Source organism: Taudactylus pleione, unplaced genomic scaffold, assembly GCF_031769625.1.
Source record: "Taudactylus pleione unplaced genomic scaffold, aTauple2 ptg000726l, whole genome shotgun sequence".
In the NCBI taxonomy this organism is placed as follows: domain Eukaryota; kingdom Metazoa; phylum Chordata; class Amphibia; order Anura; family Myobatrachidae; genus Taudactylus; species Taudactylus pleione.
In genome coordinates, this window is record NW_028285128.1 from 1,762,419 (window position 1) to 1,790,349 (window position 27,931).

Here is a 27,931-nt window from a genome sequence, read left to right on the forward strand (position 1 = left end):
CACAGGCAGGTAGGATTTCACTGCTGCAGTCTCATCCCATGCAACCGCAGACTCTGCACCTCTCTTGGCCATTTCAGGAGGCACCAAATCAGAGGAAGTGATAACCCTCTCAAGGGGTCTGGCTGCGATGCCGAGGGTCAGTATCACATATCCCTTGTGCGCCTTGCGATCGGCATTCTGGAGCCACAGGCATACAAAAATGCTTGGAGGGGAATACATACAGTATATGGGAGAGGGAGGGCAAGAGGTGTGCGGAGGAGGGGAGAGCATATAGGGCTATCTATGACCACTGAGATAAGTTAGAAGAATGATACTACAAGGTGGATAGATTAAAGCCTACAGGGCTTTTAGAATTATAAAGGGAAAGAAAAAGTGGTGTACTAGACATGCCCACATGGTGGTGCTACATGCTACTAGGCATATTTGTAAATATGCTTTTATTAGGGATGAGCGCCGAACCCCGTGTTTTGTATTTGGTTTTGGATCTGTATCTCGTTCAAGGTTTTGGATCTGGATTTGGTTTTATAAAACCACCCTTGCGTGTTTTGATTTTGGATCTGTATTTTTTTTACAAAACATGATATAAACAGCTATATCCACATAATTTGGGCCTGTTTTTGTTCCTACAGTATTATCAACCTTAATAACAATCATTTCCAGGCATTTTTAACCACCTCACTGCTCACAATATTAATTTCACTACTTTTCACCAATATAGGCCAAAGGCTGCAGCAAGCTGGCTGGCTAAAGTAAGCAACAGAGCAGCGGCACAAACGCACGGCAGTTTAAAAAAAGATAGGACATCTATGAAACATTGCCACAAAGCAGTGGCAGACAGGATGGCAGTTTGATAAACTATCTCAGTCGGCAATGCTCCAAATTGTGCAAAATGTAAAGAAAAGAGGTTCAAGATGGAATTGTCCTCGGGCACTCCCACACACTCTTATGTGGGATATTAAAAAGAACATACACAGTTTAACAAACCAAGCATTTTAGTGATTAAGACTGACACTTTTGTGGCTGAAGTCCTTGGTTTGTTTGGGCCCTCACAAAACATGTTTTGGAAGGACTACCTCCAATCATTAAGAAGAAGGTTGATGATGAGGGTGTTGGTGGTGGAGATTGCATGTGCTGGTCCAAATTGCTGGTAGCTGATACTGGACTGCTTGTTATTAATATACACATTATTATAATTTTGTTAAACAAATTGCATGAACTCGCTGCAAATCACGTAACAGGGAGGAGGTGCCTAGATGGTTACATCCCTTCCTCTGCTAACTTTGGCTTTACAAATGGTACAGATGCCTTCACAGCTGTTGTCAGAATTTAGATTAAAATAATTCCACACCCAAGACATGGCTTTTCTGGATTTCTTTTTATGACAAGCAAGAACTGTTGCCACTGGTGGCTAATTTGCACAAACAACATCCTCATCCTCCTTTTGCACTTCCTCCACACTATCATCCTCATTTTCTATTATTTCACCATCTAATAATACAGCTGTTATATTTATTTCCTCTATCAAAGGATTGTTTAATAGTCAATTGTTTTTTTTTAATTACTACTAGTAGCAGTCTTCTTGGTCCCTTTCTGGGATGAAGATCCACCCCCAGCAGCAGCAGCAACAGGTGTAGAACTCAAGGATCCTTCTGAGGAATCACGGATAGGAGAGTAGTCAGTCATGCTTATGAAATTGGATGCAGCAGGACTACTTCCGATCACGATTGAGGATGTTGATGATGCAGGTGTTGGTGGTTGAGATTGCAGGCGCTTGGATCTAACAGAGAAGGCAGCAGCTAGGTGATGCTGGACTGATTGTTACATTTCTAGCCAAAGTTTTTGAATTTTGCAAACACTTTGGAATTTGATGAATGCACTGCAAGTGACGTAACAGGGAGGTGGTGGTTCCTAGATGGTTAAGGTCCTTACCCCTACTCACTCTTGCTTGGCAAACATTACAGATGGCTTGACATCTGTTGTCCGGATTTTGGTGGAAATAATTCCACACATGAGAAGTGGATTTTTTTGTCTTTGTCTTTCTCCCTGGTATGACAAAGGGATTTTTCATACCATGGTCAACAACTGTTAACTGATTTACACAAACAACATCCTCGGCATCAACATTCTCATCATCAACATCCTCATCATCCTTGTTAGTGCCAACTACAGAATTATCCTCCTCATCCTCCTGTTGCAATTCCACAGAAGCATCCTCGATTTCTACGTCAGCATGTTGACTTGTGCTGCTCATCCCCACATTTGCAGAAGGCACACAAATGGTGGAAGGAGGATCCTCTTCAAGTACAGTATTAGAACGGTCAGGCTCACACATGCAACCGCAGATACACTTGGGACCTTATTCAGACCAGCTTGCAAGCGCTGAGCGCTTGCAAGCGGGTCGATGTTTAGGCCCTGCGAACGCACAGCGGCCGCACTGTGCGTGCACAAGCCCCGAAGCGAGAGAAAAATTCTCTCATTCCGGGGCTCGCTACCAATGGGGCGGCTGTCGATGTTGATAGACAGCTCGCCCCGTTTAGTAGGCGGGGAGGGGGGCTGGGTTCACAAACGGAGGTGTTCCTTAAGGAACGCCTGTCATTTTGTGGGCGGCTGCACTGACATCAGCAGTGATGTCAGTGGGGAGCATCCTGCGCTATCAGAGCAGGAAGGTCCCTGGGGCTTGCGGTTGCGGAGACCCAACCTTAGGGTCTCGTCGCAAGCCCCAATGGTCGCGATGGTCTTGACCATCAACCTGGTCGGTCACTAAAGCTGTGGGTGGTAACCCACAGCTTAGCTAGCGACCAGGAGGCTGCACTTGAAAACACAAGCGGCCGTCCACATTCAGAGCGACCCCTCGCATTTTGCGAGCCTCTGAATGAGGGCTTTGGACTCTCCTTGGGGTTCTGTGACTTTTCTGGCAACACAGTAGGTTTATGTGCCTTAGTGATTTAATTTTTTTTGACACTTCCACCTGGAGAAGGGCTTACATCATCCTAATGGGGCCTATCCATTTGCCGACTTTCTGCATGATGCCACCAAAACCAGGAGGTTTTGGTCGGATCATGCAGAAAGTCTGCAAGTGGATAGCCGGCAAGGACCAGCGATGCGCGTGCATGCTGGGTCCTTGCCGACCCCGACTATCGAACATGCTGGTCAACCTGTCGACGATCGTCAGGTTCCACATGTTAATAAGTAGGGAGGTTGGGCTCCTGCACTAAAGACGTTTGGTGAACGTCTTTCAGTGCAGTGTCCCCACCTCAGCAACATGAAAGTCTGAACACTGGATGTTCAGACTTTCATGTTGTTAAATGGATAGACCCCTTAAGATGCAGAACCACCAGTCATAAATAAAGGTTAAGGCTTTATCCTTTCCTTGCCATTTCGTGTAATAAATGGCATATTGCCAATTATTTTGTTTCTCTGCAGCTAACTTAAAAAAAAAATTAAAAGTTAACACTGTAAAACATTGCTTGTTTGATTTTAAATGCCCTGACTTAAGCCCTTGGACATCGACCTTCATAGATTACGTTGACGGCCTTGCATCGTCATCATGACTGCTGGCAGCAGCTGCAAGACTGGTATGTGGTTCCTCCTCTCCTCTCATTTGATCATCCTCCATATCAACAAACTTACACTGCTGTCTGACCAGCAGTGTCACCAAACAATAATAGTGCAGCTAAGTTGCTAACGCACACACACACAAAAAAAAAAAAATATATATTTTTTTGTGGATTGATAATATTATTTTATTTAACTTTTTTTTTAATACTGGGGAAGAGCACCCCTGAACCCCTCTAGTTTTTATACATTATTTACCAAATTAATGATTAAAAAAAAACGATTTTGGAGATCTTTTTTTTTTTTAAATTGCAAGTCAAAAGGATAAACTGCTTTAATTACGTCACATGTATTGCTTATTTTGTGATGTTAGAGATTACCATCACAAAATATGCAATGCATATGGTGTAATTCAAGGAGTTCACCGTTGAAGTGAATATATATCCCTCCCACACTGGCTTATGTTTATTTTTATTTTACCTACTGTGCCAATAAAACAAATAGTGATCAACAGCACTCAGCTACCTTCCTGCATGATTTGTACACCCACTATTTAATGTAGTCAACTTGCCTATATAATAATTTGTAAGGTGCTATATGCTGCGGGCCCAGGAGAGACAGGGGGAGTGGACCGAATTTGGTAGGCATGCCACACCACTTCAGAAACAAAAATACTATGCGCACTGCGATGGGGGATATTTCTCCTCCACATCTCAATCAATGTTAAACCAGAGTAATTAGTACCCCCTTCCCTCTCACTCCCATCTGCTTCCCTGCTCATTACAGTGTATAAGAGAAGCATGTGAGCTACAGGGACACATGGGTTTGTAGACATGTCAAATGGTTCCTATGTAGCCTGGGAACAGGAAGCTGAGTGGAATAAAGTGTCTGTACATTACATAAGCAATACCTGACTCCCCTACCGATTATGCGTAGGTTCCTGATGAAAGCGGTTAGGCTGTAGCTGATGGCTGTAGAACTCACCATCAAATTCCTATATGACAAGTGTATTATACTGGATGAATAAAAAAGGTGACAGCCACAATGCATGAACACATGTATTATAACCAGGGCTGTTGAGAGCAGGGTCAGGCCTGATATTAGGAGGCGTATCCAAATCTGGGAGGCATGGCCACGCCCCCTCCAAAATGTTTTGGTAGCCAGTACATTGTACCTGCCCATACCATCTTACCGCTGCCATTAGCTGCACCACAGCGCTCAATAGTGAAATGGCCCGAGCCGGCTCGTGAGTGACCGGGGGCAGCCCAGAAGCTCCCGGAGGGCTTCGCATGCCCCCAGAGTGCAGAGAAACTGGGGTGTCGAGAGGACACACCAAGTGACCTGTGGCCTCTCCCCTCATGCTGCATGGTCACGTCCATTTTTGCATACGCGTGCTGCAGTACCGGCAAGAAACTTGCACCCTGACATGGTGCAAACACAAGGTTTAAGGACTCTCAAAGCCAAAACTATATATGCTTTGAGGCAGGTTCATACTTACCTACTCTTTGGAAGCTCCAGGAGACTCCCGATTTTTCAGGTAGCCCCCAGATCCCCGGAAAGTATGTGGATCTTCCACATTCTGCCCACTTCCTAGTAAAGTGGGCAGGATGGGGAAATAATACCAGGAATAGCGGGTCTGTAGAGAGAACGGGGCCAATATGATGGAATTTGTGCCATTTAAGCGCCTTCCCCCACAGACCCACTAGGCCTAATGACATGAAGAGCCCCGCCCCGCCCCAGGAGTGGTCATCTGCATTTTCTCTCTGGGAGAATGTAAAAGTCGGTAAGTAATATAGACAGTCTGCGAAAGCATGGAATGCAAAGGTGTGACTACTAATGGTGCAGCAGCTGCTATGGGGCTATGGGGGGGGCTGTCGTCCTTGTCTGTCTCGTGTTTCTATGCAAGTTTTTTATTTTTACATTGGCTGGTACATGAGGCCCTTCTATGGGGCCCACAGATTACTAGTTATGCCCCTGATGGGATATCAAAATAAACAGTGCTAAAGGAGACCTCTGTTTATACACAACACATGTATTCTATGTACTCATTTATGTACGACAGTCTTGTAGCCTCTTTTGATCAGGAAGTGGTTGAAATGTTAAACACTATAAGCCGTAAACCAGGAGTTTGAGACAAAACTCCTTGTACAATTATAATGTTATCTGGGTATTCAAATTAAAAGATTATAAGATCGCATTGTACTTCATTTTCATATGCGCAAGACACAAGATCATTGAAGGTTTTGTAAAGCCAGGTGCAAAACCAGTAAGCTCTCCCATGGAAACTAATTATACGAAATTAATGATTAACCAGGTTATTTCTCTACCAGATAATCCCTATCAGTGGCGGTTACAACCAGGGCTGCAGCATAGACGAAAACTACCACAGGGCATCCGGATAACAAAAACATTGACTAGTTGACACAGGAGTCTGTGGGGGCAGATACACCAGGGAGGCCGCTGATTGCTCTGTCCCGGCGGATGCAGCTGTTCCCAGTGACTCCTGGCAATAATAAAAAGCGTTTGCAGATCCAGTTAGTGTTTTTGTGTTATCCGGCTCCCCCTCTGGTAGTTTTGGTCTGTGCTGCAGTCACGTCATTGCAAACACCACCACTAATCCCCGGTACAGAATAGCAGTAGGAAAATTGCTGTACGTTGCCACTGTCACTGAAATTGACATTAAAAAAGCACTAAGGGGTAGATCAAGCCTTGGGGAGAGATAAAGCCGAGAAGTTACCTAAGGCAACTAATCAGTTTCTGTCATTTATCTTGCATAGTTTATGAATTGACAGTTAGAAGCTGATTGGTTGCTATGGACAACCACTGCACTTTATTTCTCTCCAAGGGTAGATATGTGAGGGGCGGGTGCGGTGCAATGCCTGCTGCCATGCAGGTGTACGTCTGTTACTTACCTTGTGTCGCACCCTCTCACCTTCAGGCCGTGTGTTGAGCAGACGGTCCTGGAACCTCCGAATAGAACACGGACACGATGACCTAGGGGGAAGGAGACGAGGTGAGTACCGTCCTTCCTCGCGTCGACCGACGCGCCCTACCGAACCGGTGGATAAATTCAGGTTTTAAGTGAAGATCATCATTGGCACTTTTGGCCTCAGATCCCGAATTTTCACCTATCGGTACTCACGCACCAGGTGAAGATCCGTCCTTGCACCGGGTTGCAAGGTTCACCGTCCGCCCAGAAGGAAGGAGATAGATAGTGACAAACAGGGAGAGACAGTACACACAGATATTCCTCACCGTGTCCACTCTTGCTCTTCGTCCGCTCACTCGCCTACAGGTCCCTGTAAGGAGATACACAACACAGCCGTGCAGGGCCTAAACCTATGTCAAGCAACTACACATACTAAAACGGCATCACCCTCAACCTACAGTGTGTGTAGTGCGACAGATATAACAAAAACTAAACATTTGCCCTGCACAGAACACCAAACACAGACTAAATACACAAGAGCAAAACACAGTGCTGTCCCTTTAAATGTCTGCTACCTATCCAGAGCTGGCCAGCTCCTCTTCTCGGTGACTGGGGAAACCACTACCTCATGGGTGGAAGCCGTACAGCTCTCCACCACTGCTCACACCTCTAATCATCTATGCGGGGGCTACCTTTCTATATGAGGGGCACACCTAATGGGCTCAGGGCCCTGGACCTAACGCCCAGGGTCTTACATGCAGCTCAGGCCTAGGTGCCTGCCAAACGGTGGTAGGTCGTGGTCTAGGCCTAATGGCCAGATCACTTATTATGGGGCTCAGGCCTATTTGCCTGCCTATCTGTGGGGCTCATATATAGGGCCTAGTGCCCTCCTGTATGGGTACAGGCCTATGCCTGATTTATGGCCACGGGTCTGGTGCCCGCCTACTTTATTGGGTAGTGACCTGGGCCTAGTACCCAGGCCACTTATACCTAAGAGGGGATCCTTTTTGGGGCCTAATGCCCGCTATAGTGCCCCGGGCCTTGTGCCCGCCTAATTACCCACGGGCCTAGTGCCCGACAACGCTCCACGGGCCTAACGCCCGACAATCCTGGCGGTCTAGGGAGGGGGTATATGGTGGGCCTCACGGAGGGCCTACCTGCTACGTTGGAAGAGGCTGCGGGGGGGAACTTTGTGATGCTCTTTTACTTTCCTCCCCCGCAGTCCTCTCCGGTCTTCAGCCGCATTCTTCGGCCGCTGGCCCGTCCTGGCCAGCGGCGCCGCCTCTTCTTCCTTTCTTCCAGCCGGCGCCGCCTGTCTTCTTCTTTCTCGACAGCGGCGTTTTCTGGCCTCTTCCGCGGCCGCCGCCCCTGTTGCCGCGCCGCTCTTCCGCTCTTCGGGAGGTCTTCTCTCCTCCCTCTCCGCCGCCGAACTGCTCTTTCCTGCTCGGCGCCATCTAATACAAGACGGCGCGAGTGGGCGGGGCTATGACGCGGTGAGCCGCGATTGGCTCGTCGCGTCCGCCTCTGATTGGCTGCTGGCCCGCGAGCCAGGTTTGGCTCGCGGCCAGAGCCAAACGCCCGCCGCGCCCAACGCCTGACCGGCGCTGGGAGCAAGTACTCTCTCCCAGCGCCGACTACCCGCCGCTTTTTGGCTGCCGGGCGCCAAGCTCCGCTGAGCTTGCGCCCGGAGCCAAGCTTCTCCCGGCGCCACAGTACCACCGGCACTGGTGAAAGGGACCAGGCGGTCCCTTCACCAGGTGCCCGCGGTATCTGCACCGACGCTAGGGACATTCCTGTCCCAGCGCCGGCAACGGATGTGTCCCGCAGAGGACACATCCCTTCTGCCTGCCCCTGCACGTCGGCTGATGCTGGGATCAAACTCGTGATCCCAGCACAGCCTTCCACAGATACATACCGGCACCTCCCTGGTACTCTTATGTAGAAGAGTCTCAATGCCAAGTCAAATGGATGGAAATACTGTCAAATTAGTTATATTAAAGGTACCATGAACTTTAAACTTTCAGCAACGTACACATGTCACCTGACCACATATGTGGATGAGGATTGGGCTGGAGAATCTACTGATAAAAAGCCCAACAGCTGCTACTTATTTTTACTTACTGGAGGAAGAGTCAGCTTTACTAGCAGAAAAACAATCCTCTGTATTGCTGTCTTTTACAGAGACCAAACCATACATACCCACTCTCCCGGAATTTTCTCCTAATTTTGGGGAGAGACAAGTAACCTGCAACCAAGCAATTTTCATGTACCTGGGCAAGGTACCTGATGGCACAATTCACTATGAATCATGTCATCACAGCCCCGTCCACAGCGATGGTTTTCCAAAAAATGCAGTAAAATGTTTAAGGGGACGGGCCTGAGATGATGTTATTTACTGTACCACCATAATGACTAAGATGTGGAGCCTAGAACCGTTGGAGACCAGTGGTCTTAGTGTAGAGGTAAGGGCCCTTAACTATATTGTACATATGTTCTGTGACTGTGATTATCACCATTGTATAGGTAAAGGGGCCCATACATCAGCAAACACAAAAAAAATTCACTCTTTCTGTGATTATTTTCCCCAATCCACCAATCAGCGCCCATACATTACAGATATTGTTCAGTGATTTGAAGATCATTTTCAGCAAATAATGATCTGCCAATCTTGAAAGGCCCATCCTTTTACTAGTAACGGTCTGCAAATCTACTGATTGTTACCATACTGTACATTAGCTATCTACAGCCCCAAATGACAGGGCCATAACTTGGGTGGTGCGGCATGTGACACGGCACAGGGCATCGGAGGACAGGGGGCGCTGTTCGGCCGTGCCTGTTAATTTTCTGTTTATAATCATTCTCACTTATGGCTTCCTCTTCTTTGATCCTCGGCATCTCTTGTCCGCCCCTATCTACTCCATGTGGCCTCCTCCCCAAGCACCATCAGTCACATCATCCATTATTTAATGCACACATTTTAAAATACTGTCATACCCGGGACTCAACGCACTGCTGATATTTGCTACATATATACACTATAAGCAACACTTTTGCTATATCTTTAGCCGGTGATCTACACTACCGGCTCCAGGCTTGTGCATAGGTGTTCTGATGGACAAATCCTGCTGCAGGTGCAGCTTCACCAACGCTCTCCTATATCTAGAGCTAGTGAGTTATACTGCATAATTATTGTGTTTCATCACTGCAGCCACTGGTTTCACACTGTATTTGGCACCGACGTCTGGATAACAGTGGTACAAAGGGATTGCTACCTCTTCATCATCTTACGGGACAAATCAGATTTGTCATGCCCCTTCCCCATGAGGCTAAGCCCCTTTTTCGGGCACACCTTATGTCTCTATTTTGAAAAATGGGGTGGCGCCATTGCTCTTTCTGCCCCATGGCACCAAAAAGTTTAGTTACGGCTCTGCCAATTGATCTGTGAAATCCAACATGTTGGAAACCTGATTTACCAACTCCAATCACTTTTTGGTTAGAATCTGTGATCTGTAAACCCCATACATTGCAGATTTTGTTACACAATTATCTGCAAAATGCAGAATTCCCCCAATTGATTGTTGATGTATGTGGGCTTTAAGTTTTATCCCATTTAGCTACTCCCCTGGATTGACAGTTCAAAAATGTCTTACATTGCAAATATAATCATTGTTCCTACCTTACCGGAATGTCCTGTAGATTCGCATATTTTTGTTTGATCTCAGGATCCCAGTGTAGTTGAAGGTCCAGGGGCTCAAAGATTGACTCTAATCGTGGCATTGAGCATTAGGAGTTGGGGCTGTGATTATACAATTAACCACATGACGCCCTGCGCATCTATCACCTGCATCTGTTGTCTGGGATGTTCCAGAGACCTTTAATAAAATATCGGCAAGTACAGTAGGAATATAATATATGCAATATGTGTCTTTCTTTTCACTGCAAGACACATTTCATACACCTCAGCTTTTCAGCATGCACATAATGTAAATAAGGCAATAGCTTCTTTTTATTAAGCAAATCATATACTGTATGTAGGTGGATTAGTGTATTGCATATAAATGCTGTTTTGACACTTATGCCATTTTACCACACCCTGTTTTGTCTGTCTGGGTGCAGTTTGGCATCTAGGAACGCCAATTCATCTAAATATAGTGTTTATGAAAGCAGAAATAAAATACATTTATGTTTTTAACAGATTGTCTGTAGTGATGTGATTTATGTGACTCAATAAAAGTGATAGGGTAATGCAAACAAAGAAATAATAATGACAACAGTTGGTGAATAAATCTGCATACATTATATGTATACTGGTTATGTTTTTGCAGATGATTATAAATGAGTTATTACCATAAATCGCACTTGTTGCAGCTTATAATATGTTATATAGTACGGCATTGAGAAGATGAGAGAGCTACACTTCAGGCATATAAATTTATACTATTAATTTATTTTTATTGTTCATGCTGTGTGTACCTCATGTTTGAAGTGCAATGATTTGCAATGGCTCCATTCTCGGCCAACGTATAGGAAGCCTCAAATGCATCACAAACAATGTATAGAATGAGACAAAACGTGCACCAATTCTGATGCAAACGTAAAGTCCTTTTCAGTAGTGGACCTGGAGGAACGCCCTTCTTTACCACCTGGACACCAAGCTAAGACCCTTTATTGTAATAATCCCACTGTGAATTGTTCTGTAAAACTAGTAATCCATAAAGAAGAGGTTGGGTTTCCTTCTAGACACCTTAATTATTGCTTCCTGCATGCAAACACAGAGATCTCTATGAGATTGCTCTGTCCTGTGTCATCACAATAGTTTACTTGCATTTGTCGCTTTATATTAGCCAAAAAGTTGACTCCCCATGCAAAGGCATAGGGATGAGAACACTTGTTCTGTTATACTAACCAATAAGAAGAGAAGGGCCTATTCATGATCACTAAAGGGACTGTTACACATGCAGAAATGCTTGTTTCTGCATGGTTTACCTAAATGGCCGCCTAATACCAAAAGTTCTTGGAGTTTGCTTGTGGGAATCAACGCCATCTGCAGATAGGTTTGGTTCCTGGAGACCCGCTCCTTCCTATGGGATAGAGGTCTGGGGTTGCAAAGAGGGATCTGATCGTATCCCTCCGCCGTCTCTGTAGGCCAAAACATTACGCATGCGCAGAAGGAGGCACAGCAACCAGTGAGTAACAATGCTGCTTCGATAGCAGTGTTAGTTGATCGCAGGGAGAGCTGCTTTTCAGAGCATCTGTCCTTGCACCGGAGCAATAATGAATTGCTCCAGTAAGTAAGTATCCCCCGCCAGTTTGACACTTAATTATTGTTTGCCGCCAGGCCCAAACTGCTGTTCACTTTAGTGGCACCCGCTGCTTTTGCTGAGCAGCAGTGAGCGGAAACACCTCCCAGATTTCCTTTCTGCATGGTCTAGATGGCAGGACAGAGGATTTACATCAGGACAATACCAGGAAAAAGCAGTAGGATGCGCACATTTTTTTAAAATGTCTCTAACAGACTGGGGGCGGGATGTATTAATGCTGAAATGCGGTCAAATCTCAGAAAACTGCATTTTTCGAGGGTTTGACCGTATTTTCCTATATACAAAGCTCCGGAAGGTTTTGCTTGTAGTACAGTACCCGATAGGCAACACCCTCTATAGATGGCATTGCCTTAGGCAACACCCTCTATAGATGGCATTGCCTTATAGGAGCCTTATAGGAGCCTATGCAGGGCCGGAGCTGCAGCTCCAGGTCCTCCATTGCAATAGGCCCACAGGATCTGCAGAGTTGCAGAAGACAAGAAAAAAATATTTTCTTATTATAGCCTGGCTGCTGCCGGTCACCCAATACCCAACCACTGAAAGCGCAACTCCCCGATTCCCCGTCTGCCCGCCCTACCGGCGGTTCAAGTAACGGCATTGGGCATAACCAGTCAGTGCGGCCGAAATTCATGTGCTCGCAAAATAGCGAATGCCTGATAATTTGAGTGACAGAAAGAGGCGTATGTGGGTGGTAACAGGGGAAGGTGCTTGAAAACGGGGAGTGGAGATCCGATCGCAGGCGTGCTTAAAGGTCAAAACGGGTGTTTTGTGGGTGTGCATAATTAAAACAGCAGCGTCATTGACCACGTCACTGGGTTATTTAATAGCCAGAACTGCTCGCAAAATTGTGGTAGCAAAAACCAACCCCAAGAATAGCGAGCAGATCATACCCTGGTCGATGTACTCGATTAATCTAATAAATAGCGGACATGATGTATGGTGCGAGCGGCCAGGGGGCGTATTTAACAAATTTACGTTCGCGTGTTTTGCTCGCTCGTTCAGACTTAGAGGCGTGAACAGGCCGCAAAGTGCGAACGGTTCATTTGAATAGCCACCCCTTTTTAGAAAACGAACGACCGCAAATAGCGAGTGGCTCTGAATGAGGGCCAGTGTTAGCTATTGGAATCAAGCAAGTTTTCGGAGCTTGATTAATAGCACAGTCACAACATCCTTATTGTGCTATGTTCTTGACAGTAACGCAGGAGATATCTGTGATATCTCCAGTAATGGTCTCATGATAAATAGTTAGCATACTTAAACAAGTCTTTTAAAGATCTGTTATTATATACTGCTGCTACAGAACAGTAACAAAAGAACATTTTTTGAAGATACATATGTACATTTAAATTAAATAAAACAGATTTGACACTTATTTACTGCATAGTAGGAGAGTTATGCAGTAACTTTTTGCTGTCTGTAGAGTCTGTTCTACGTGCTAATTAGAGATGTGCACTGACTGTTTTGGTTTTGGAACTGGATTCATCTTCGGGTTTTGTGTTTTGTTTTGCAAAACTACCCTCAAGTGTTTTGGTTTTAGATCTGGATTTAAAAAAAAAAAAAATTATAAAAGATTTTAAAAACAGCTAAAATCATGAAATTTTTGCAATCCAAAACCTGAAATTTGGATTTCAAATCCAAGTTCCTAAACACTGGAAGATCAGAACCGTGACTCTGATTTATCCAGATCTCCTCAGGAGATTATGGACCTCATTCAGAGTCTCTCGCTAGCGCTGTGCGCTCGAAAGCGGCCCAATAATTTGCATATGCCCATGAACACGCTTCGTTCTGCGTGTGCGCGAACTGCTCTGTGCGATCGCAGGCTGCTCGCTTGCCCAGCAAAGACAGCCCAGTTAAATGAGTGACAGGAGAGGCCGTTTGTGGGTGGTAACAGGGGCAGGACACTAGTAACGGGGGTGTGGAGGGGCGAACGCAGGCGTGCCTGAGTTTTTCAACGTCATTTCAGAGGCGTGCATAATTAACACGCAGCATCAGAGTACACGTCACATGCCTGTTCTTTACACTGAAGTCCTCTCAGTGCTTGCGGTAGGGTAAGGCAACCACAAGTGCTGCGATCGCTTCCGATTGTCCTCGATGTACCAATGTTTTAATACACTTCCTGGAGATGACGTGTGCTGGTGGGTGGCTCTGCCTGTGCGATTGGGCGTACGCTGGCCGCTCGCTAAGACATGGTGGACGTGCCTATGCCTTGGAGAGCGATCGCTTCCCGTGGCGTCACTTTGACAAATTTGCATACGCTGGGGGCGAGCGATCGCATCTAGCGAGAGACTCTGAATGAGGTACTAGATCCACTACTCGGATCTGTCCAGATTCATGAAATTCGGGTGGATTTCGATTTTTTTAGAACCGAACCGAACATCTCTTGTGCTAATTCAACACACAGTATTTTGCAGCCCTTTCTTGTGAAATACATTGCTGAAAAGTTATGCAAACATTTAATTTCATACAGAGTAGCCCTTTCTGGCAGCCTGTCATTGAGATCTTTTTTTTTTTTTAAAGTTTAAATAAGGCTTAAATCATATACCTAATGTTTGATGGACATTCCACCAGAGTCAAAGCCCCCTGAGATTCAATGGCTACTATAAGTTATCATTCCATACACTTACATTTACAAATGCCTGAAGGACCTGGAAGTCAAAACAAACTCCTGGATAAAGCTAAAGGCTCTTGAGATCAGATGCAAAGTCTGAACCAGGAGCCCCAGGCATATAGAATCGCCAGTGTAGACTTTGTAATACAGTAGATGTTAGAGACTTTCTATATCATCCTTATAGTAGTCACTGTGCAGTGACATTACAGAGCACCATTTCTCATGTATGTCTATATCCATCACCTCCCCGTCTCTGTCTCCCTTTTTGTATTCGCCTCTCTCTCTCCCTCTGATGAAGTTAAAGAATTTCATGTCTTAAATGGGTTTGCCAAATACCGTATTCTGCTATGTTTCACAATTGGCCCCTGCGTGGCATTATTCTGTAACAGCATTTCATAATGGTAATGAGTGTGTGTATTTCAGCTACAGATATACAGTAGGTTTTCTTTGAGAAATATCTTCAAAGGAGCAGGTAGCACAGGGTAACGTGTAATGGAAGAGAGAACCTGTACTTGAACTGTCTGTTGCAGGGATATTTTAGAACATTCTAAAAATATTTTAAAAGCCAGTCAAAGTGACACCATAAATTTCAGATGGTTTCAGTATATGCATAATATCTTTATTAATAGCTAATAGCTACATTAGTTGTTGTTTATTCAGAAGTTGATAATAGTATCAGGGGCATTGAGAGAGGGGGAAGCCCCCGTCAGTGAGTGGTAAAGAGGGCCTTGGTATTCCCAATGGGGGGATGGCCACATCCCCACACAGTTGGCCATGTTTCCAGTGCCAGGGCCAGATAGATCTCCCCGTGATCCTGAATAGTAAATTCATTGTACTGCTGCTGTTTTGCTTAAATTATTTCTCCTACAATTACTATATGCCAGAGTACATGACATCATAAACACAAGCTGCTAGTCAGGGATTTCTCATCAAGGGGTCTATTCATGATGTTAATTATCGGGATCTGAACTGACCCCGATAATTAACATTCTAATTCGCAGCGGGCGCCGGCGCAATTCATTATTGCTCCGGCGTGGAGACAGCTGATCCGAAAATCAGCTGTCCCTGCAAGTGGCTTCACTGCTCCTTTCGGAGCAGTGTTACTAGTGCACATGCGTGACCTACAGGTCACGCATGTGCAAAATAGCCTCCTAAAGGTCCCTCTTCACAACCCGGAACTCCTCAGTGCCAATACAGGGGCCCCTCTGCCCTCTTTTCTGCAAACGTAATGTCACTATGTCACAAAGAAGGGCAGAATACAGGTAACTGAGTGACAGTAGCGGTGAAGCACTTCGGGGAGACAGCTGATTTAGATTCACAGCCACACTAAGGACTAATATGTATGGAAATAGAAGAAACATAATGGGACTGCAGCTAAGGGTTCCATACTTTCAGGTTTTGTGGCCTATTCATCATCACTTAATTTTTACAAAAGCAGGTGAAAATTTAAATTTTCACCTGCAATTGTAAAAATTAAGTTATGGGGACATTCATTAAGAAGGTAAAACAGGAGATATCACAGATACAGTATCTCCTGCTGTCCTCATACACTAGTATCACAGATATCTCCTGCTTACCTCCCTCTGGCAGAATGGCCCGCTGTCCCCATACACTAGTATCACAGATATCTCCTGCTTACCTTCCTCTGGCAGAATGGCCCATTGTCCCCATACACTAGTATCACAGATATCTCCTGCTTACCTCCCTCTGGCAGAATGGCCCGCTGTCCCCATAAACTAGTATCACAGATATCTCCTGCTTACCTTCCTCTGGCAGAATGGCCCGCTGTCCCCATACACTAGTATCACAGATATCTCCTGCTTACCTTCCTCTGGCAGAATGGCCCGCTGTCCCCATACACTAGTATCACAGATATCTCCTGCTTACCTTCCTCTGGCAGAATGGCCCATTGTCCCCATACACTAGTATCACAGATATCTCCTGCTTACCTTCCTTTTGCAGAATGGCCTGCTGTCCCCATACACTAGTTACTAGTATCACAGATATCTACTGCTTACCTTCCTCTGGCGGAATGGCCCGCTGTCCCCATACACTAGTATCACATATATCTCCTGCTTACCTTCCTCTGGCAGAATGGCCCACTGTCCTCATACACTAGTATCACAGATATCTCCTGCTTACCTTCCTCTGGCGGAATGGCCCACTGTCCCCATACACTAGTATCACAGATATCTCCTATTTACCTTCGTCTCGCAGAATGGCCCGCTGTCCTCATACACTAGTATGGGGACAGAATTCATCAAGCTCCGAAAATACAATATTTTCAGAGCTTGACCACGGGAGCATTCGTTGCTCACCCTACTTAGGGCCGGCTCCAGGCATGTTCGACCAGTGCGGTCGAACAGGGGCGCCACCCCATAGAGGGCACACCCTTCCCAGCCATTCCCGAGTTCAGCGGGACAGTCCTGTTTTTTGGGCATGAGTGCGGCATCTATTCAGTGCAGAGGCATTCAGTTTTTTGGGCATGCGCGCGGCATCCATTCAGTGCAGGGGTAGAGCTGGGGGCAGCCCAGATACTAATGTAGTGCTGGGCTCGCCCCAGCCTGATGTTATGGCATGGGAGGCGTGCCATACGGGCAAGCCCTTTTAATTAGGCCACACCCCCTTTTTGGCCACGCATCATATTTGGGGCGTAGAGGTCCATCGCTGCACAGGGCGCGGCCAGGGATGGAGCTGGGCCTGACCCAGCTCCTTCCCTCCACCCCTGTCCAGCTCCTTTTTGCCGGATGTTGGGGCTCTTGTATGCATGTGTGACCTGTAGATCACGCATGCACACTTGGCACATTGCTCTGAAAGGAGCAGTGAAAAAACCTCATGGAGACAGCTGATTTTCGGATCAGCTGTCTCCGCGCCAGAGCAATGATGAAACCCTCCGGCGCTTGTAGCGAGTAGGAATGTTAATTATTGGGGTCCGTTTGGGGTCCCCGATAATTAACATAATGAATAGATAGAGCCATATGTGCTCATCCCTCACTACTGATAAGCCATCTTAGTGAAGACTGAAAAGTGAAGTGATAGCTTTCACTATCATTCTACTGCAAAATACAGATCTGGCTTAACCTATTGGGCAAACATGGACATCGGGTCACAGATATCTCCTGCTTATATATATATACTGTATGCCACTTTGGATCATTCATGGATATGCTCCTGAGGAAGCTGGTTGTGATTTGAATCAGTGAAACGCGTTGAGCCCTAGATCTGGAGACTCTCCTATCCTTTCACCTGGCTACATAATCTTCTGGATTTCACAAACCTCTGTTGACTTTGGTGGATTAATTACTTTTCGGTGGATTATTACAGACGTATCATTATCTACATTGGCCACTGAATGTTGCCAAGGACTGTGGACAAATCAGTCATCCAATACCGGTAATTCTTCTCACCTAAGGGATACTTTATCTACATTTCTTTCATCAGCCAGTATATGACTGTGTTCTATTTGGAAGGAGGATCAATTAAGGAACAATCAGATATGGTTCACCCATACTTTTATGTGGCTTTTAAACACTAGTATTTATTATTTTCATTATCATTAATTTTATATTTATTTACTAAGAATTCCAACTGTCCATTAGTAATCCTTTTTTCTATACATTAGTATATACATTAGTAGCATTGGAATCTTTTTGTTTCTTGTATAGGGATCTGAATATCCCTCTCTAGTGAAAAAATAGCCTATACAATGGCTAATGGCATCTGAAGATGGCATTTTTTGTCAGAGCCATTTCCCCCGAAAAGCTAAGCCAAGCTTTTCAGAGCTTGGTAAATGGACTTGATGGCTTTCTCATAGTGGTCTATTTGAACAGTAGTGTTAATTAATGCAAGAGATTTCTGTGATATTTCCAGCATCACAGCTTTTATGCAGACCCCCGATACCTATATAAGAGAGTAATGTCAAAATAGCAGTATCCGCATGATTTTTGGAAAAATTAACAATGATAAATAAGCCCCTTAAGGGACTATAATCCTTCAAAAATGGTTTATGCTTAGTGCATGGATTCTGGTAGGCATCATGTGGGGATGCGGTCAGAATCCCGACAGCTGGGATTCCGGTGGTCAGAATGCTGACGCCGGAATCCTGACACTTATCTGAATACCGGCGCCGGCATACCGACCGCCGGGATCCTGAAGGTAAGTACTGGGGTTAAGGGGAGGGTTAGAGAATTTGATGAAGAAATATTAGAAAACACTCTCAGCTTCTTCCAACGATGCAGAGTGGGTGTGACTGTGGGATGGTCAACATTAGGGGGTGTCAGGCCAATAGAGTGGTCAAAGCTACATTCTTCCATTGTGACCCACTGATTGGCTGAGGGATTCCCTGCATAATTAGCCAGGTGGACGGGTTAGTGGCAGTTTTGAATAACTTCACCCACTGCCTAACATTAGCTGGGGAACACGTGTGCATTATTTTGATTAATTAACCAGCTATTTAAGAGGAGCACACATTTACCTCATTACGGATTTTGTGACCAAGACGTCATACAGGCAAAACGTGCCGTAAGTCAAAGAGACTTCTGGTCTTGGTCAGTGCACTGACCAGGATCACGGAGCAACCACTGGTAGTATCAACATTTATTCCTTATGATGAGATTTTGTATACTCTACCATTCCATGCAGTTTCTGCACCTGGGCATTGAAATTACCTATGTCTATGTGGGACAGACAATATTCTAATGTTTAGACCACACTCTATGCAGTTTCTGCACCTTTAGAAAGTCAATATGTATCAAGCCAGTCCGCAGAGTGAATATATACAAAATGAAAATGACTCTTACCGCAAGCTGCGCCAGTGGGATAAAATCAGCAAGTCCTTGACGCGTTTCTCTGGGTCTAACAACTCCCGGTTTCCTCAGAAGGTGACGTATATGTCTGGTGCAGAAAGGTGTTTATATAGTGTGTTTCCTTCAGTTTAATCAGAATAATTTGCTTCCACCTATATTTCATCCCACCTGGCTATAACAACAACTTGCTTATATAATAAAACTAAAATGTCCTGAATAAATATACATATTACAGTATACTGTATATTCATAATAAATGCTATAAATAGAGCTTATGGGCACAAATGACATAATTGTACTAATGTTAAACAAAATCAAAGAGCAAAATTAATAATGAAATAAAAATATTAATAATAAAATGAAAATGTATAAATATAAACCAAAATTGGTGCGTATAAAAAACACGCATATATATATATATATATATATATAGATAGCCAAGGTGTGGCACTCGCGGCATAATCTCAATGGATAAACGATACGTGACACACAGTTAGTCAACGTTTCAGTTCTTTACTGAACTTTTTTCAGAACTGAAACGTTGACTAACTGTGTGTCACGTATCGTTTATCCATTGAGATTATGCCGCGAGTGCCGCACCTTGGCTATCTGTATCCTAAGAATTCGTGAGGGCACCGGCAGCAGATATAATATTTATGTGATATTGGGAGTGCCAGGCCATCTGTGATTGTATATATATATATATATATATATATATATATATATACATATATATATATATGACAGCGGCACTCCAGAAAAAAACAAATTTATTTTTTTTCTGGAGTGCCGCTGACATATATGCTACATTGGGGAAGCATTACACTTTCCACGGAGGGCACCCAGGCTTGTAATCCAACATATGGGAGTGCCATCCATACGCTATTGATATATCTCAATAAGAAAATTAAAATTAGATAAAAAATGGAATAAGTAAAATGTCCAAAATAGAATATACAGCAGAACCAGAGTGTAATTATTAGGAAGCACACCGTGGGATGGTCAACATTAGGGAGTGTCGGGAGCCAAAAGGGTGGTCAAAGCTACATTCTTCCATTGTGACCAATTGTTTGGAGTCTTTAGCATAGATCCATTTAAGAATAGTGTTCAGCAATATGGCATGGTAGTAGCTAGTGATATGAGGGAGTTGTAGTCCAGCCATATGTTTACATTGATATAATAAAGCATTTTCTCATTTATATATTTTTCTGTTTTCACCATTCCTGAAATGGAGATAGCTGAAGAAGGGTTGCAGTTGTATTGGTTGTATGGGCCAGGATTCCTATTGGTTTGCCCATTTTTGCAAGAGACAGGGATTTTCTCCATGTGATAAATAGGCCAGAGAGACAGAAAAGAATGATACACTATAACAGCAAATATTTAACAAAGTTTCCAGTGGCACGTCTCTGCTGAGAATGTCATAAGCAATATCCTCATGGCATACCTGTACTGCAATCCATATCATGGCTGGATTTCAGTATAACAGAGGTTCTCAAACTCAGTCCTCAGGACCCCACAAAGGTCACATTTTCCAGGTCACCCAGCCGGTGTACAGGTGTATTCATTACTCACTGACACATTTTAAAAGAACCATAGGAGGAGATAATTATTTCACTTGTGATTCTGTGAGGAGACCTGGAAAACATGCACTGTTTGGGGTTCCGAGAACAGAGTTTGACAACCTGTGCAGTATAACATATTTTTTTTTGCATTTGCAAAACTCATCATTATACTTTATCTTACCAAATCCAGAAAATAAGAATATATGTTAAGATTTGTATTCAACATCTGAAAAAATAATTTTATTGTTCATATCAGAGGTTCCCAAACACTGTCTTCAAGGCTCCCCAAGAGTTCAGGTTTTAGAGATATCCATGGTTGAGCACAGATGGTTAAATCAAATTGACTGAGGTACTAATTAAGTCACCTGTGCTCAACCATGGATATCTCTAAAACCTTGCACGGTTGGGGAGCCTTGAGGACCATGTTTGGGAACCTCTGTTTCATTTTGTCAGTATTGAAAAACAGGAGCAAATATTTAAAACAGTTCTACTTAATCACGGTCCTCAGGACAGACAGTCCAGGTTTTAAGGATATCCATGCTAGAGCAGAGGTGAATTAATTAGTACCTCAGTCACTTTAACTTCATTATTTGTGCTCAAGCATGGATATCCTTAAAACCTGGACTGTTAGTGTTTCTTGTGGCCTGAGTTTCAGAAGCACTGATTTTCCTGGAAATTTTCCATTGAATAGTGGGTCAACTTAGGAAAATCTCTATTGGAATTTAGTTGTAGTATATTATTTTGCATGTAAATATGTATACAGCGCAAATTCAGATGGAATATAAACAATTATAGCTCGTCTGAACTATATCAGAGGTCCTGTCTTTTGGGGTTTTTGTCAAATCTAAAAACTGGAATCAGCCTTCCCATATGACCTTACATTGCATGAGACTCTTATCTACAAATGTACAACTTATCTCTATATTTAATCCTTTCAATGCATGCTTGTGTACACTGTTACGTCAGGCGTTCCATGTGAGGCAAACTGCCATCCTTTATCTCTTTCTGTACAAGAAGAACCCTGTGCCACTGTACTTCCGCGTTAGTCTTCCCCTCTTTATGAATATGAGTTTTTTATATATATATTCTTCCCTGTTTTCTGTGGTTCTTCCTCTTGTATGTGCCTTAGTTCTCCAAAAGTTGTTTACTCATTACAGTTAGCATTATTAACTGTATGTACAAGATCAGGGCCAGCAACAGAATTCTTGGGGCCCGGTACACTTGGATCTCTGGGGCCCCTAAACCTCCCCCCTCCCAGTGCCCCCTCCTTGACCCCTCCTCCAAACACACATGCTGGGTCCACACACACATGCATACATACGTATACTCACACACATATGCATGCATACATACATATACACACAGATATACACACACATATATACAGTACACACACATATACATACACACACACGCATACATGTTAAAAACGACAATAACATGCATACATACTCACACACATATGCATACATACATACATATATACACACATATATACAGTACACACATACACATATACATATACACACATAGATATATACACACATAAATACAGTACACACACGCATACATACATAGGAATCGGTATGACATACCGCCGGATGTAATACCGATGCCGGAAAGCTGAAGACTGAACATCTCGACAGGGTAAGTATTTTAACTATAACTAACCCTAGCCTCCCCCCTAGTGCCTAACCGTAACCTCCCCCAGGGGTGCCTAAACCTAACCCCCCTTCCCCGTACCCTAAACCCAACCCTCCCGGGGGGTGCCAATCCCTAACCTCCCCCCGGGGGTGTCTAAACCTAACACCCCCCCCCCCCGTGTGGCTGTTTGCTCCCGACGCAAATCTTACCTTCGTTCGGTATGACGGGCATCGGGATTTCTGCGGGTGGATAATGTCAGGCGTCAGGATTTCGACGCCTATCATTAGTCCCGTGTCAGGATTTCACTGTCGGGACCGCATACGTATACACACACATACACACACATATACAGTACACACATGCATGCATGCATACATATACACACATACACATATAGAGTATACACACATATATACAGTACACACACATATACATACACACACACACATACATGTTAAAAACGACAATAACAGTCACTTACCTTCATGCTGAGGTAGTGGACTCTCATGACACTTCGCTTCGTCCCTGCACTCTTCAGCTGGACCAGTCGGACCCAGAGTGTGTGTGTGTGTCGGGGGAGGGTCGGGGGGTGCGCGAGGGGGGAGGAGGGTCGGTTGGGCAGCTACAGAGAAGTTGAAGGAAGCTGATGGGAGAGGATCAGGAAGGAAGCAGGAGGGATGAGGTGCCGGAGCTGGGTGCAGGGGGATGTGCGGCCCAGGAGGAGGAGCACCAGCCCCTGCGTGACCCAGATTTGACTGGGGAAGGATGTCAGTGGGCGGGGCTGTTTAACCACTTGCCTGGCATGGTCGTATCAGATACGACCATACCAGGCTGGGCTTTCCCTGACATGGTTGTATCTGATACGACCAGTCATGAATGGCCACTAGGCGGCTACGGGAAGTTAATCTTCCCACTGCCGCCTATATTAGAGGGACCTTCTGGTCCCTCTACACCTGCGGCACCCCCTCCTTTGTGTCCCGATCACTGCTGGCCACAGTGATCGGGCATCTGGCGGCACCCCCCTCCCGGCGTGGCTGCAGGCTCCAGTATATCCCGATCACTGTGGCCAGCAGTGATCGGGCAGCCCAGCCGGCCCCATCCCCTTCAGTGAGAAGCAGCAGCGGCGGCTCTGGTAGCCGCCACTGCTGCTATGTATCGGAGCCGCCAGCGGAACACCCTTCCGCTGCGGCTCCGGGAACACACAGTGATCAGTGTGATCACTGTGTAGAAGTAGCAGCGGCGCGGCTCTGGTAGCCGCCGCCGCTGCTGCTGCTGAGTAGCCGGGCCACCAGCGGGACACCCTCCCGCTGTGGCTCCGGCACAGCAGTGATCACATAGTGATCACTGGCTGATCTGAAGCAGCAGCGGCGGCTCTGGTAGCCGCCGCTGTGCCATGGGTCCGGCCGCCAGCTGGACACTCTCCCGCTGCGGCTCCGGCAGTGATCACACAGTGATCACTGGCCGTGTATAGAGAGCAGCGGCGGCTCTGGTTGCTGTTCTAAATATCCGGGCCACTCCCTCCAGCTTCAGCTGCTCCTCCTCCCCCATAATGCCCACATTTCTAAGGGACCTGGCCGTAATAAAATAAATATATATATATATATATATATATATACAAACATATTTATATATGCATATATATATATATGAACATATATATATATATGCATATAATATATATATATATATATATATGTGCATATATATATGCATATATATATATATATGCACATATATATATATGCATATATATATGCATATATATATATATATTTATGCATATATGTATATATATATATGCGCATATATATATATTTATATATATATATATATATATATGCACATATATATATATATATATATATATGCATATATATATGCATTTATATACATATATGTTCTATATATATATGCATATATATATATGTTCGATAGATATCGCAGAGCCTCCGTTTAGGGATGTCAATCAACCATTGATGGTTTGCAAACATCGATGGTCTGACTGAAAACAAGTGGTTTGCCATTGATGGTGGCCATCAATGTTGCACCATCGATGGTAGCCATCAATCGATGTTTAGGAAACATCGACAATTGTGGTCTACACAGATCTTGCCCAATTGCTAAACAATTGATTGCTTCTAACGATGGTTGAACCATCAATTGTATAGCTGTCAATGGCCATTACTACAGTATAACATAAAAAGTGCTATTTTTATGGGTTTAAAAAAAAAAATTTCAAATAAAATAGTGATGGATAAGTTTAAAATTATGTTCTTGACCTAATTCAATCTTAAAAGAAATCGACAATTTTGGAGCAGTTTTTGGAAAAATAATTTGTGTTAAGTGGTTTTACTGGATGCTGCTGGCCCTTTTTTTTCTCTCCCTGATCTTTGGGGCCCTTCTGATCCTTGGGGCCCAATATGGTTGTCCCCCCTGTTGCCGGACCTGTACAGGAGAGGAACAAGGTTACGTCTCTAGATCCTCATCACCAAGATATTCCCTAGCATGTTACAGTAATTGGAAGGACAAATTAAGATATATACTGTATTAATAGCTTTCATTTATATGATTTACCTCTATAATGTCCAGATTACTACATAAGTAGTGTACATGCTGCAGCTCTTGTCTCTGTGTAACACCTACTTTTGTTTCTTTCTAGTTTCCTTCCTGTCGAAGGCCATTGGTAAAGATTAGGACACATTGTGAAATGTCAATTTGTTGCAGGATAGAGGGGGTGTTGGAGAACAGGAGGGTGCCTATGTGGTCTATCATAATGCACCCATATAGACAGGTGCCTAACGCAGCTTCCTCACTTGCCCAGTCCATTTTACCAATATGCATTATAAATGTTATTACTGTATGCATCGGATACTGGTAGAGATTGTTAAAGAGTGAGGGAGGGATGTATCATAAATCGCATATACTATGTGATACATCCCGCCTGCTAACGCATGCATACTGGCATTTAATAACGCCAGTATGCATGAATACCTACCTCCTGGGACAGCTCTTCTGATAAGATCCATCTCTTGCGAAGTTCTGACTCCCAGGTTTATGACCTGGGAATCCTATTGCACTTCCACGGCTATTGACCTGTTCATGAGCAATCCTTAGGCAGATTGTATGGCCTGCTCATGCACAATAGACAGTGAGGCAGAGAGGGATCATTTAAATCCTCCTCCAGGGTCATTGTATGGAAAGAAGCCCTCAGGCTCCTATAGGCAACGTCAGTTATAGATGGAGGTGCCTATCATGCAGAAACTTTGGAGAGTTTCACTTTCTGGAGCCTGCTACATACCGGCATATCACAGCCCCATTTAATTATTTATTGGCAGTGTCGGTAGAGATATCTGCTGCAGACCATTTTAATACATATATGGAACCAGAAGTTTTACTGCATTTGTTTGATTGAATGAGAATCATGGAGATTTAGGGGCACATTTATTAATGATCGCATTTTGCAATGCGATCAGGGCATCCAGTACCGCCCATGATCACATTGCAAAATGCGATCATATCTGCTGAATGTATGTACCGGCACATGCAGGGAGACCCTGCGATGTGGCCGGGGTGCATGCGGGGCTGCTGCGCATGCGCAGTCCCGCGGACTGCACATGAGCGGCGCCCATTGCCAGCGGAGGGATCTGGGAGATCCCTCCGCTGGCTGATATGCAGTAGGTTGCCTATAGACTACAGCGGCTGACGCTATCTTCAGATGGTGCTAGCTGCTGGGGCCAATATCGGGAATGCTTCACATTCCCGATATTGATACATTTGGAGCATCGCATCCCCCATAGAAACCTATGGGGGAGGAAGCTGCCGGCGGCAATGGAGGGATAGCAGCAGGTTTCTCCGATACCTGCTGCGGTCCCTCCTTCATACATCCGGGCGATACTTAGTATTTGAGATAAACCCCCGAAAACAGGTGTTTTCGGGGAATTTACCTCAAATTAACTTTGATAAATGAGCCCCTTAGGTCCATAAGAGAGATACAGTATTATTAGAAATGTTTCTAAGATGGGAGGACTACAAAACTATCTTAGTAGCCACACTTCATGGTTTGGTCTCTAATAAGTTGTCCCTTTACTCATTCATATGACAACGAATAATATTTTGTAGCAATAAAGCTGCCCATACATTGCACAATAATAGTGCAAACCAGCTGACCAAACAACAGGTTTGAGTAATTATCGCTCATTGTATGGTACTGAATGATGATCGTTCACATTCTGAAAAAGGCTGATCCACCCGACTGTCATTCAGCCAACTACTGCATTGAAATGGAGATCGCCTCCATGCATCGTGTAGTGTATGAAGCCATTCCAATTATCAGGCAGTTGGCTCCTCTTCATTCCTGTTGGCTGTTCTGCTACACGATTGTACAGTGTATGGTCAGCTTCGGATTGTGTCGCTGGCATTTAACACTATTATTGTCCAATTGTACTCTATCACTTCTTTTGTTCTATATGTATTCATCCCAACTCACCCGATTTTGGTCACGGTCTGCAGGAATCATTGGGAGTCGAGTTTTGACCAACACTTACTTGGCAGTCACAGAGTTTGTCCAGAACTACGCAGTGTTTGGGCTTGTTTTGTCCCAATTTTGCATGTCTAATTAAACAAATAGACCTATTACCATTCTCACAATACAACGGCTAGCTGATGTTCTTTCTCTTCTCTTACAGAGCTGTAGGAAAAACATGTCTGCTGATCAGTTACACGACCAATGCCTTCCCTGGGGAATACATCCCAACTGTGTAAGTTCATTAAACCAGGGTACAGGTATGGGGACTGCAGTACAGTGAGGATATCTTACGCATAGATAGTATCACCAAGGGGTCTATTTACTAAGCAGTGCTAGGAGACAGAGTGAAAAGTGATAAGGTGACAGCCAATCAGCTCCTAACTGCCAACTCACAGGCTGTGTTTGACAAATGACAGTTGGGAGCTGATTGGCTGGCACCTTATCACTTTTCACTCTGTCTCCTAACACTGCTTAGTAAATAGACCCTTGGGTTTCTTCCTGCAGGCACCGAAAGGAAGACTTTTAAACAAGAAGAAGGATATTTATTTAACATGTCAACTATTATATTTTAGGAATGACCCAAAATTTCTAGAGAAACAGTCCCAAGTGTCATTCTGAAAAATAGATAGCAGGGACTGCCTAGCAGTGGTAGAGACTTTCCGCTCCCTGCTAATCACATGCTGTACAGACAGTCCCAAGGGGTGGTGTTTTCTCCCTCTGAGACGGTCAGTCCAGACTGTGATACCAGAGCGCGCAGTCCCTGGACGCCGACCGGCTTGGTAATTTGTGCTCATGCACGGGATCGCAATCCTGCTCATGCACAAAATCACAGACCCCCCCCCCTTACCGCCGGTTAGTAGGTATAATTAATAACTTGGGACCGAATGTCATGGCTATTACTGCTCATTAAAAAAGTGATAACATATTTGCATCTTCACTTTCTAGAAGCACACTTGCTGATATAATGTAAATATATTGTACC

The 27,931-nt window shown here is 44.6% G+C and overlaps 1 protein-coding gene across 1 annotated transcript in view; it reads left to right on the forward strand.

The window, feature by feature from the left end:
* The window catches only part of RAC2 (Rac family small GTPase 2), a 97,550-nt gene that overhangs the window by 9,735 nt on the left and 59,884 nt on the right, over window positions 1-27,931 (forward strand). Inside the window, exon 2 of the mRNA XM_088456918.1 lies at window positions 27,110-27,181. Within this exon, the coding sequence (XP_088313044.1) occupies window positions 27,110-27,181 (72 nt within the window). The remainder of the gene's footprint in view (window positions 1-27,109; window positions 27,182-27,931) is intronic.